The 11,664-nt window shown below is 39.0% G+C and overlaps 1 protein-coding gene across 5 annotated transcripts; it reads left to right on the top strand.

Annotated features, from left to right (window-relative positions):
* Window positions 1–204: 204 nt before the first annotated feature.
* LOC115770903 (early endosome antigen 1-like) lies at window positions 205–10,567 on the top strand. 5 transcript variants are annotated; one of them, XM_030716338.1, is made up of 13 exons: window positions 207–253; window positions 322–457; window positions 522–678; window positions 735–1,264; window positions 1,323–1,410; window positions 1,474–1,574; window positions 1,672–1,779; window positions 3,835–6,141; window positions 9,021–9,116; window positions 9,254–9,540; window positions 9,614–9,708; window positions 10,143–10,352; window positions 10,485–10,567. In XM_030716338.1, the coding sequence occupies exons 2-12, from the start codon at window positions 419–421 to the stop codon at window positions 10,154–10,156; spliced, it is 3,822 nt and encodes a 1,273-aa protein (XP_030572198.1). In that variant the 5' UTR covers window positions 207–253; window positions 322–418; the 3' UTR covers window positions 10,157–10,352; window positions 10,485–10,567. The 5 variants fall into 5 exon arrangements, with proteins under 5 accessions (XP_030572200.1, XP_030572199.1, XP_030572201.1 ...); XM_030716340.1 differs by lacking the exons at window positions 9,254–9,540; window positions 9,614–9,708; window positions 10,143–10,352; window positions 10,485–10,567 and adding an exon at window positions 9,173–9,252 and having other exon boundaries at window positions 205–253; XM_030716339.1 differs by lacking the exons at window positions 9,021–9,116; window positions 9,254–9,540; window positions 9,614–9,708; window positions 10,143–10,352; window positions 10,485–10,567 and adding an exon at window positions 7,899–8,497 and having other exon boundaries at window positions 205–253.
* Window positions 10,568–11,664: the final 1,097 nt, after the last annotated feature.

Here is an 11,664-nt window from a genome sequence, read left to right as displayed (position 1 = left end):
TAGTGGCAAAATTTGCGACATCCCGTAACATCGATATTTATAAATATCGAAACGTTGATGACAGTTCAAAACGATTAAAAATTCATCGTTAAGTATAATCGTTGTTGCACGACATTAGCCAATCGTGCACTGGGTTATCGCAACCTCTAATTACTTGTAATTTAATAAAACACACAATAAAGTTAAGCTGTGCCACTGAGAAGAACTATGTAAAATATACACCAATCCCTCATTTGGATATTCCTCATATGGGGTGCGTATATAGAAGAAATACCGAATAAACGAATACAAAAATATATCGACTGACCTCAATCGCTCTAGGTTATCTTGAAAAAATCGATGTTTAGGGCATTGCTTACATCCCTATTCAAAATGTTTGGCAAGTCATTTATGAAAGTGTTTGGAGATTTTTTTAAAAATGGAATTGAGTATCTGGAAATATGTACTCTTGCAGTGGGTAAGTTTCTTATAGATCTCAGTACGGCTAAATATATTACTTATTTTATTTCTATGATTTCTAGGTCCAAAAGTGCAATTTTATAGAAAACATTACATGTATAGAAGATTCCGATATCGAAGCCTTTTTTACCTTTTACGCGCAGCATGCTCAGGTTAAGCTACCGGCGTCGTCTTCAAGCAGAACATTTCCTATGGGACAACTAAAAACATTTCTTGGAGGTACATAAACATTAAAAAAAGAAATCATTTTGTTTTTTATGGATTGTTAATTGCAGATATTTATCCAAACTTTAAGCCGCGTTTGGAGCTTGATGGCCGCGTAGTAACGGCAGATTTCATTTATGTATACACACTTCTAATGCACTACACGTGCGTTCAAAGACCTAGCGAATATTTTCATAATATTTGCAAAAATTTACCAGATAACATTCAGCAGTGCATAGCGGCCTTTTTCCAACAGACTATACAAAATCCAGAAATGACTCGTATTCGCTTGCACGAGACTATTATCAATATCCGATATATAACTGAAAACAATTTTTCGGTCAACTCCAGTTCCTGCAGCCCTCTCAGCCACATGTCCGTCCACAATATCAGCGATGGAAATAGCTATCTGTTAAATAGTAACAAGGATTCGCCATCATTCGATAATGATGTGAGTGCGAGTACGAGTACGAGTCCTGTAACGTCAGGGCCAATGAAGCGGGAGCTAATTAGCTTATTAGATCGCAGCCAATGGGTAACTCCACCGACTCCAAAAACGGAGCTTCTAGAACAGCGTACTCGGGAGCTGTTGGGACTACGTGTAAGAAGCGATAGCGTAACGATGTACTTAATCCATAGTATAACCTTTATTCTTGCAGGCACAGCTAGAGACTGAGCGGTATGAGAAGACCGTTCTAGAAGAACAAATTTTAGAAAATCAAATCGAAATTAATTCGCTTAGTAAAGGTATAAAAATAGAACATATTATTAAATTTTAGCTATTTAAATCAAAATTATTTATTTACAAAGAGAACTTGGCGCATAAGAAGCAATTGGCCAAATTCTCGGCTACCCTTCAAAGCGAGCACGACAACGAGGACAATTACCTGCATAGCAATGAACTAGACAGTGTATGTTAAATCTTTACTTGGCGCAAGTAGACGCTCCAGTAGCCGCTACCTATTTAAACCATATGTTAACATTTGGTCACTTATACCTGAATTACAGTTAAAAAGGCAATTGCTTAAAGATCTTAGTATCAAGGATGCTATCCTTGCTGAAAACAACGAAGAGATTTATGAGCTTAAAAGCAAACTTGTCAAAGTTTCTAGCAAGGTATGTACAAAAAACGCCTTTCTTGTTTTAAAGCATGGTTAAAACGCAGTCAATCCAATTTTTTATAATATCATATAACTTAGTAGACCTAATCTATGAATATTTGTTAACGTTATGTGTCATCATCGAACAAATTATTTGTACATGTCTTTACTTTAAAAATGATAGAAAAAACGTAAAGAACAGATTGGATTAAAATAAACTTTCAAAGCAAGAAAAGAGTGCCTAAGTTGAGTGATTGGAAAATGCCCTGTAGCCAGCGCCGAGTTGACGCAAAAGTAGCTTCACCTTCTATACACGTAAAGATGTAAGCTACGTGACTCGCTCTTCTTCCCTTAGCCCCTTATTAAGATCAATTTTATACCCTTTTTGAAAGTGTAATGTATAGAAAGAGACATCTTCGACGCTATAAATTATATAAGATCTAGGTCATGCCATCAATAGTATATTATTTTGAAGGCTGTCGTTATAAAAAACTTGCATACGTCTGTATTTCTGTTGAAGACAGTACATATGTTGAATCTACCGGAACGAAACACTGTCATGTAGCTGTATGATTAATAAAAAGTAAGCTTATGGATAAATATTTTTCGGATTTCGAAACATTTTAATCTATTATCTAGATATCTTTCCTAATCAGTTAAACTTTGCTCATTATATATGAGGTAAGTTTAAACAAGATCGGTCCACCATATCATATAGTCATTTATTAATTTCAACATTTGACTATTTAACTCTTTCATAGAGCTTAGTAGGAAGAATCTGTAAAATAAACAAATTTTTGTATGGAGACTTTTTCACTTTTCCGTATTCTTCTTTTTAGCTGCCATTGGAACGGCCGAAAAATGGGTGATTCTATTGAAAAGTTTTATGTTTTTTACGATATTTTGATGAAACTCGACTTTCATAAGTTTTACTATTTTCATTAAAAGCATCGGACCGCTGTGGCAGCTATATGATATAGTGTCAGTATATGCGAAAGCGTATTAACATTGGACTAATATATCATATAGCTGCCATTGGTGCGATCTGTCGAAATGTAGTTTCTTCTGTGGAATTTTCTGTAATCCAAGATATTTTCAGTAAACTCGTCGTTTCTGCGCTTTACATACCTGTAAAAACGTAATACAAATGCATACAAATTATTAAATATTTGGTGGGCCCAAGATATGTTTACTTTCTATTTCAACACGATGTTTCGTTTCTCATATGGTATATACCGATTTTTTTTTGGTACCTTCTTCATTCTACCAAAATTGATAGAAAAAAAGTCAGAGCCTTCCGCTTTGGTATTTTCATGGATGCTATATTAATGCCTTGAAAATTTCATCAAGATCGGACCATATAGACTTAAAGGATCGCTAATCAAGAATACATTTTCGATAGTGTGGAGCAAAAAGAAAGCGACGAGCAGGCGTGTGGACAGGTGGACAGGAGCTAATAATGTTCAGCTCGGCGCTCAGGGTATTTCCTAGTCGGGTACTTCGTGTAGATTACTCTAATTTTATTTTAAATTACTTTCAAAAAGCGTGCTTACATTTTAATTCAAAACTATCACTTTCCGACGGAACTTTGTCCTTGTGAGTTTTGGTTGGACTGGCAAAAAAAGCTTCTCCGCTCCACCATCCCGCGCTTAAACATCTCTTTATATAAAACTGTTTGTCCTGACTGACTAAAGGATTGGTGATCAATGTACCAATCTTTTCTATGGCAGCTATATGATAAGTGCCCGATGTTGATAAGATAAGAACATATAAGCTCGCAGACGTCTCCTTCTATGCATTACACGTTTTAAGACACCTTGGTGTATACATAAATACACGCAATAAAATGATACTGAAGATATTAAATAACTTACAATAGTCTAAGGGTGAGAAAAGAAAAAGAACTGCACTTACTAATTATATACTTGTGTATGTTTGCTCATTTTAGGAAGTTAGAAGGCATGTTACGTAAACAAGGTGTCTTGTAATCGGGCTCGAAAGCAATCTAATTTTGATTTTTTTTTTTAAATTGCGGAAAATGTCCTTCACTTATGACTCGTTTTACCCGCAGCTTAAAGTTTCGGAGAAGCATGTGCTTGTGTGTATGGACCGAATAAACGACCTGGAGCAGCGCTTGGAGAACGCGACGCAGGTGTTGACTGAGAAGGATGATGATATTGCTTGTCTGCAGCGTGACAGATTGGAGCTGGAGCAGTGTCTGCAAGAAACTCGGGCCGAGTTGCATAATGGTCGCGAGGTACTAAACGCCTCCTCTGATTTGTTGGAAACGTCGCACTCAACCTGTAGCTTGAATACCACACCTGAAAACTTGGGCTGCTCCGTTGTAGATAAGCAATTACGTGAGAAGGCACAGGAGAATGACGAACTGCGTAAGCAACTGGCAGTTATCGTAGAGGAAAAATCAAATATGCTGAGGAAACTATTAAGAATTGTGCAACCCCATTCCCTAGAGATGTCGTCGGCAACTGAAGATTCCCAACTCATGTGCTTAATTGGGCACAGTATGGACCAGTTGTCCGTCCGCTATGAGCAAGAGCTGCAACGTGTGAAGGAACTGCAGGTTCAGTACAACACACTGAAGCAGCAAAATATGCAGTGTGAAGAGTGTATTCAAGAACAAATAAGGAACAAAAAAAGGCTAGATCGGATTTTAGGACAGAGTCAGTTAACTCTGCTGGCCACTATTGAAAAGCTGCAACAACGCGACAATGAATATGGTCAAAGTGTCAATATTAGCCAGGAACTTGAAAAAAAGGATGAGCAACTTGCTCGGGTTGGCTCTGAATTAATTCAACTATGCAGTCAAAAACGTATCCTAGAAGGGCACATCAGCGAGGAAAAAGAATGCTCATTTAGTCAGCGCCAGAAGTTAAAGGCACAGCAAATGATCATTCAGTCTCAACAAGATCAATTGGCTGAGCAGCGTCAGCGGCTAAACGACGCCCAACAGCAAGTACAGTGCTTAATCCACAGGATAAGCGCTAAATGTGACCACGACACAACTTCATCACCTACCAGCGAAAATCGACTGAAACAAGTGGAAAATATGCTGATATGTTTAATGGACAGAATGCGCAACCAGGATAAGAGAAATAAGTGTGAAAATCAACTGTCTGAACACAGCCCCTCCCAGGTGAGTAGTCAGCTCACGATTATGTCGACTGAAAAGCTTTATGATGAAGAGCATAATGCTGCAAAAACAAATCAATCTCTTAAACTTGAAACTGAAGAAACAACGATACAGAATGGGGGTCAAACGCAGCTGAGCCAACAACTGGAAGTCGGGCGGCAAGAGCTTTGCAAGCAGAAACAAGAGGCGCACGTTAAACAACAACTTAAGGCTGTGAATGAGAACCAAAAAAGGTTGGAACACAGGTTAAAGGAACAAACGGAGCTGCTTCAAAAAAGAGAGTCCACCAGCCAAGCGCTCCAAGAGCAGATTATGATACAAACACAGCAGTTAGAAAAAGGACAACGGGAACTTAATGATTCGCAGCGAAAACTAAAAGAGGCACAGCAGCAGTTACATAAGCAAGAATCACTAATATTACATGTTAACAAACTGGAGAATTGGATAAAAGAAGAACGGCGGAAAAATTTGAGCCTGGAACAGGAGCAAATACAGCAGATGGAGCACAAGCGAATTATCGAGAAGGAATTTAAAGCAATTCAATGCACGCTTGCAAAAAGGGAGGAAGAACTGGAGAAGAGCAAGTCACAGTTGGACTTAAGTACCAAGCGCTTGGAGAAAATAGCCATAAAACAAGGCGAACAGCAAGCAATTTTATCCAAAACGCAACGCGAAAAAGCTCAGTCCAAACGAACGCAGAACGAGCAAGCAGAGCTCATCACGGTATTGCAACGTGAGAAGGAAAGTCTGCTGTTGGAATTGCGAAAGAACAAGGAGCGTACAAGCCGATCGGAGGAGAAACAGGCCAGTTTGGAACAGCAACGGGTTTTGGCGGAGACGGCACGAGTTGCTACTTATGAACGAATGATAAAACTCGAGAGAGAGTGTAAGAAAACTAACATCAATACGATACGCGATCTACAGCTTCAGCTGAAAGACGTTGAGAAGGAAAAAGATAGGCTGTTTCTTGAAGTTGGAGGCCTCAACTTGGAGATTGTGCAGCAGCAGAGGCGCACAGCAGATTTGAGTGCCCAACTACAACAAGCCAACGAGCATATAGACGCAATGCGTACCTCAATGCAGGTCAAAGAAAACAATGCTTGCAATGCTCAACAATTGGAGCTGATAGAACGTGCATATATGCAGCAGCTAGCGGACGCGCGGCAGGAGCTCAAGGATCAGCGTCTTGACATGGAGGGTAAATTAGAAAAGATGAAAACAAAAATGGTAAGTGAACGTTGGGTGCATTGCTTAATCTAGGTATTTGCTTTCTGTTGCCTAACAACACTTTTGCTATTTACAATTGCTTCCATCTTGGCAGCCTTAAGGTGGCCAAAAAAGTATTAAAACGTAAATGTTTCTAGTACCCGACTAGGAGATAGCCTGAACTCAGCGCTGATCGGCCGTAGTAAACATAAAAGCTTTTTTTTCCTACCTGAATATCTTACCTTTGCTCTAGACATTCGTGATATGCTTCGGCGTGTATAGTCCGATCCTAATGAAAATTTCTGGGCATAAATATGGCATCCAGTTGTGTATAAATAGATAGGAGCTACCCATGTCGAAAGTTTTCACGGGTTTGGTTTGGCCAAGATAGGAGAGACGCAGCACCTTGTTGTGGCCGCTGATGTTCAGTAGCGGGGATGAGGTAATCCCTGGAAATCAAGTCAGGATAATGTTGCGTTGTTTCTGGATGCAGAGGTCTGTTTGCCCCTTATGGCAAAGAAGAGCAGCGGAAGCAGGATTTCTTTTCTTTTTTTTTGGTTGTTTCAGAGTTTGAGGAGTAGTGTAATTTGTTGCCTGGTCTATGTTATTCATTAAAACGGAAACTGCGTCCCCCTATGTCCATGTTAATGTTTATTCCTCTGTCCACCCTAGCTATAATTGCTTAAGCAACAGAGCCAGATGCGAGGATATGAAGCTCGTTCGTGTAGCGATTTAAATAATTTAGTCGACTGTTCTACAGGAACCTGTGGCCAGGTCTTGGATTGAGCTTCCTGTTATCAATCCCCTCGGCAACAAGCCGACAAATCCTCCGACCAAAGCCAAGCGGTCTGTCTCGTAAACCTCTGAGCCGTCGCTCAGTATGAAGAACAAATACAGCAAACGATTCGCAAATAAGGACATGCTCGCTACAAAGTCACACATTCGGAAACTAAACTTGTATCTTCAGCAGCCCTTGTAGACACAGTGGTTTGACCATAGCTTGCTGAATTGCAGACAGACGCTGGTATACCCAAATATAAATTAAAAGTCCCTAGCCTTTATTGTTTTAATATCGAGACCTATTGGCTCAGCACTTCGTCCTGATGAAGTTTATATATGCTTATAGGTTCCTTCTACCTGTCGGACCCATTTGCACACATAATTACCCCTTTTCTCATTTTTAATATGTATTTCTGTATGCATGTATAGAAGGAAGATACAATAATTTTAGGGACTGCATGGCGTTGGGTTCAAGGTATCTTGCAGTCGGGCACCCCCGACTGGATCACTCTTACTCGTTTTGCTTCATCTGATGTGATACAGTTGTTACAGACGGTGTCGACAGGAGCCGCTTATTAGATTTCTGTTTGTTACACTTGCTGCACTTTGCTCATTGCTAACCTGAAGCTAGTCTTTGTACTATAATTAAAACAATATCATTTTATTTAGTATGTCATGCTTATTTTGGTATTTTTTAAAATATTGAGTTCATGAGCTGTCTTCTGTCTCTCGTCTTTTTATACCGTAAACCCATTAAAAATAGGCAAAAGGGGTATAATGTATTTCTGATTAGCTCTGTGCACTCGTGTTGTTAGTGCTGCTTTAAGAGATCGTATACGAATAACCAAATAAGTAGATTAATTTGATTTAAAGCAATGGTATTTAAAGAAAATTTTCTCCGTTTCCTCTTCTCTTCCTACACCACCAACTATATCACTTACTATCACAACTTCGCATACATCTTAATAAAAAAAAACACGAATTACTAAAACTGAAAGTCCGAAACTCTTGTATCATTAGATTTGCATAAGCTGGGCAAATCTGAGAAACACACACAAACATATGCCAACGAAAAGTTAACATCTCCAGAAGGAACGAAGCATTTGCGTAGTGGTGGGCGCTGCACTCTTACCGTTTTAAAATTTATAATTATGTTGGTACTGCTTCTGGGGGCAATCTATAAGATACTGTTAAGCAACAACGTTGTTATTAATTTAGAATCTCGAAAACCAACTGAGTTTTAGGTGCAAAAGCGCTACTGTCAATTTGTTTTAACTGTTATTAGAGTATTTTCGTACTTTTTAAGGCTTAATAAATATTTTGTGAGTTACTTGTCTAGTTTATAATACAAGTGTAAATAAACGATGCCTAATAAATCCATTTCCTATATGTCGGTAACGTGACCTAGATTAGTGCTTTTTAATCTGAGTTTCAGGCTATTGCAGTTTTATCCAGATTAAATCTAATTATGTTCACGGATGGTCAAGCTGAAATTCAGGGTCTTCTATGGGTCTTTACTCAGGAAGCTTGTGGAAATGTCTTTAGAAGCTCTTTGCTTGGTCCCTAGTCGCTCCGGTATCTTTGGCAACGAAGCAGTGGACGAGCTCGCGGGTCGTGCCAGATTCCCCATAATTGGGCCAGAGTCGTTCTCTGGAATCCCAGGGTCCTCCATATAGTCCATGATAGCATCTTATTTATATAAGAAATTTTTCACACTCTGATCCCTCACTGTGGATCTTAAAATGTTCGTCCATATGAGTTAGCCCCACAAAGTAAAATATTATATCCAGAAAGTCGCCTCTGCATGTGAACGTGGATGAGTTTGTCTACCCAATTTAGATAGGAGCTTCCTCACCAAGAGAGCACTGCGCTCGCCTGTGTCGTTCCACTCCCACCACCGTTTCTTGTGAGATTCCATAATCAATATCATTAATATTATTGTCGTACCAAGAAGGCCACAACAGCAAACTGGATTATTAACAATGTCATTAACGATTTCATATATTTTTCGATTTCTACTTGTTTTTTTTTTGCTTAACACTCAATTCTTACCGCTCACTGCTCACCACTAACCCCCACTATGCTATTATATCCCAAAACACACAACCTTACACATATAGCGCACATTGTGCACGGCGGAAATGAACCGAATTAAAGAGAAGCATGAGCGCGATGTGGCTACCAACAAGGTTGAACTGGAAAAGCTCACTGTTCAGGTAGGTTGAAACACAACTTAATCAATTGAATATATAAACGTATGTGTCTCCAATAGAAACCATCCAAATTTATAATGATTTGAAAGTGTGGAATATTTGTTCGAATTTCATACTAAAAAATGGTATGTCCTTTACAGAACGCTAAGTATGAAGAACATACGCGAAACCTATCTCTTGAGATTATGCGCCTCAATGAAAAGATCTTAGAGCAGCAAAAGCAAATTGACATTCTCAGAACCAAGCAGCGGCATTTTCAGGATGACGTCGGGAAAACGACAGCGTTCGCAGCTGTCGATGACAGTCAGCCCTTTAAGCGGTCACTTGCTAATTTTGGCAGCAATCTTCCAATGGAAGATGAGGAGGGCGAGGTATTCAATAACACCAACCTTACAGATCTGAAATTGGGCAGTGTGCCGAACATGACGTACGTTAATTGCTTATTTATACAAAATTATTGCCCGCTAATATTTTATGTTTGCTCCCAATTGCTCACAAAGCGCTGAAGAACTGCAATATCGCAATTCGTTGCAACCACCGCATTTGAAGAGCGCCTATGCGGTGCAATATGACTTGGGAATCCAAGATGATCTCAGTAAGTATTTATAGCCATGACTGCCAAGAACAAGCTGCGAATATGTAAAGTGTGTTGCAGTTTATGTCCTGAACCTATTGCAAATGGGTAACAGGAATATAATCGGTTTGTTCAAATGTATGTAGCAGGCAAAATAAGGCATATCTGACGTATTGATCCGAATCAGACATCAGATTAGTTCATGTCCGATCTTAAAAACTGTATATGATATAGTCGTTACCATTTCGCGTTTTGATGAGTTCGATTGGAACTGATATCAATGTCCTATTTTTTGAGCACATCTCGACGCTTATGAGACGCCAAATTTAGTATGTATCCATAATATTCTACTTATAACATACTTTCATACTTCTCACTCTTGTTCTGTGTTGTGGCTGTCACTTTTCCTGTATAGTTTTATTTCCAATTACTATAATATCTGTAACCTCCCACAGAGCGGTCCACATAGCCTAGACAGAACGAGTGCATTATTAGGTACTAGGGAACGCAATGGTGTCGGTACGGAAATTTTACACGAGACTTGTGACAACATTGGTACTGCAAATGGAACCCACATGGACCAAATGAATCTTTGCATCACACTCCGCATAGAAACCAGTGGCATAGTTAGTCTAGTTTGGGTACACCGTCTACCACGCGGCGAGGTAAGCAGCTGTTCTGGGTCGTCTCTTTTTGTGGCTCGGCTTATAAATTGTATTATTTTTTTTATTTTTACATATATACCCTCTTTATATTGTATATGTAATAAAAACAATATGTTTCAACTTGCAAAGCAGGGCAGAACGTGCCGACATTTGGACGCCATAAGGAATCATAGTGCAATATGCGAAAAGCTTAACAGAATTCGAATTCGCATTTCACCTTTATCTTGTATACCAAACACACAAACAACATAAACAATGGAAAATGTCTTCAAGTGCGAGCAACGGCATCCCCATCTAAGGCCCCTTCTTCGGTGTTATATTCGCTGCGTCCATTATCTTCTCAGCGCCGTTTCAGGGAGCGTCAAATCTGGTAACAATATTGCAGCCAGGTCAGTGATGCGCCTTGAACTCATCATGAAATCCATTATTCCAGCGGCCATGCAGTTTATTTGTCGACATGATCCTTTCAGCTTCAATGAGCTGTTGCGTCTCTTTGGCTTGGTTGTGGCCATTTACCTGTAAACGAAATAAATTGATCAATTTAATACAAATTACACAATAAGGTGCCACAGAGGGAAGCAATAACAACAACAACTACTGCAAGTAAAACGTGTATCCAAATTAAAAACTATCCAACAAAAACAAATCTAAAAATGTGTTTTGGTGGCAGCTCTGATGGAGGTTTTTAAATAACAGAAAAGTAAAAACAAAAACAACAACTGCAATTGACGAATCTGTCGCTAGTGTTTCCATATTCTGGTGTATTAGTGTGTATAACATCAAAAGGTACGACCACTTATAATTGTCTAGTCTACTGTTTGGTTTAGTTTATAGTTTCCGTTTAAATCAATTTTGCACGCTAATTGAACCTATACATTTCGAGAGACATAAAATAATTGTTCCACCTGAAATATTTACAAAGCTCTATTGTCTTAAAATGTTATAGGTCTTAATTTAAAACTTTCAAGCATTTATGTCGAATCTCTTGCTTTAAATTTCGATATTTTACTTTTACTGAGACTTGGTTAAAAATACAATATTTTCTTCATAACGGAGCAAGTAGCAAGTAGCAAGTAACAGTTGAGAGGGTGTACTTGCTTTTCCTCGGAGTACTGCGCGGGTAGGAAGTGCAAAATTCAGTCTCTAGCTATCAAAGGTCCTGATGTCAACGAGTATATACATACGGACTGGCGGACAAACGGTCGGACATGTCTAGATCGACTCGGCTTTTGATGCTAACCAAGAAATCATATACTTTGTGAGGTCGGAGATTCTTCCTTCTGCCTGTTCCATACATTTGTATAAATCCATT

The sequence above is a fragment of the Drosophila novamexicana genome, unplaced genomic scaffold, assembly GCF_003285875.2.
Source record: "Drosophila novamexicana strain 15010-1031.04,08,12 unplaced genomic scaffold, DnovRS2.1 tig00004560-arrow-pilon, whole genome shotgun sequence".
NCBI lineage: Eukaryota > Metazoa > Arthropoda > Insecta > Diptera > Drosophilidae > Drosophila > Drosophila novamexicana.
The sequence above is the reverse complement of the archived record's forward strand: the minus strand, read 5'-3'. Positions and strand labels throughout refer to the sequence as shown.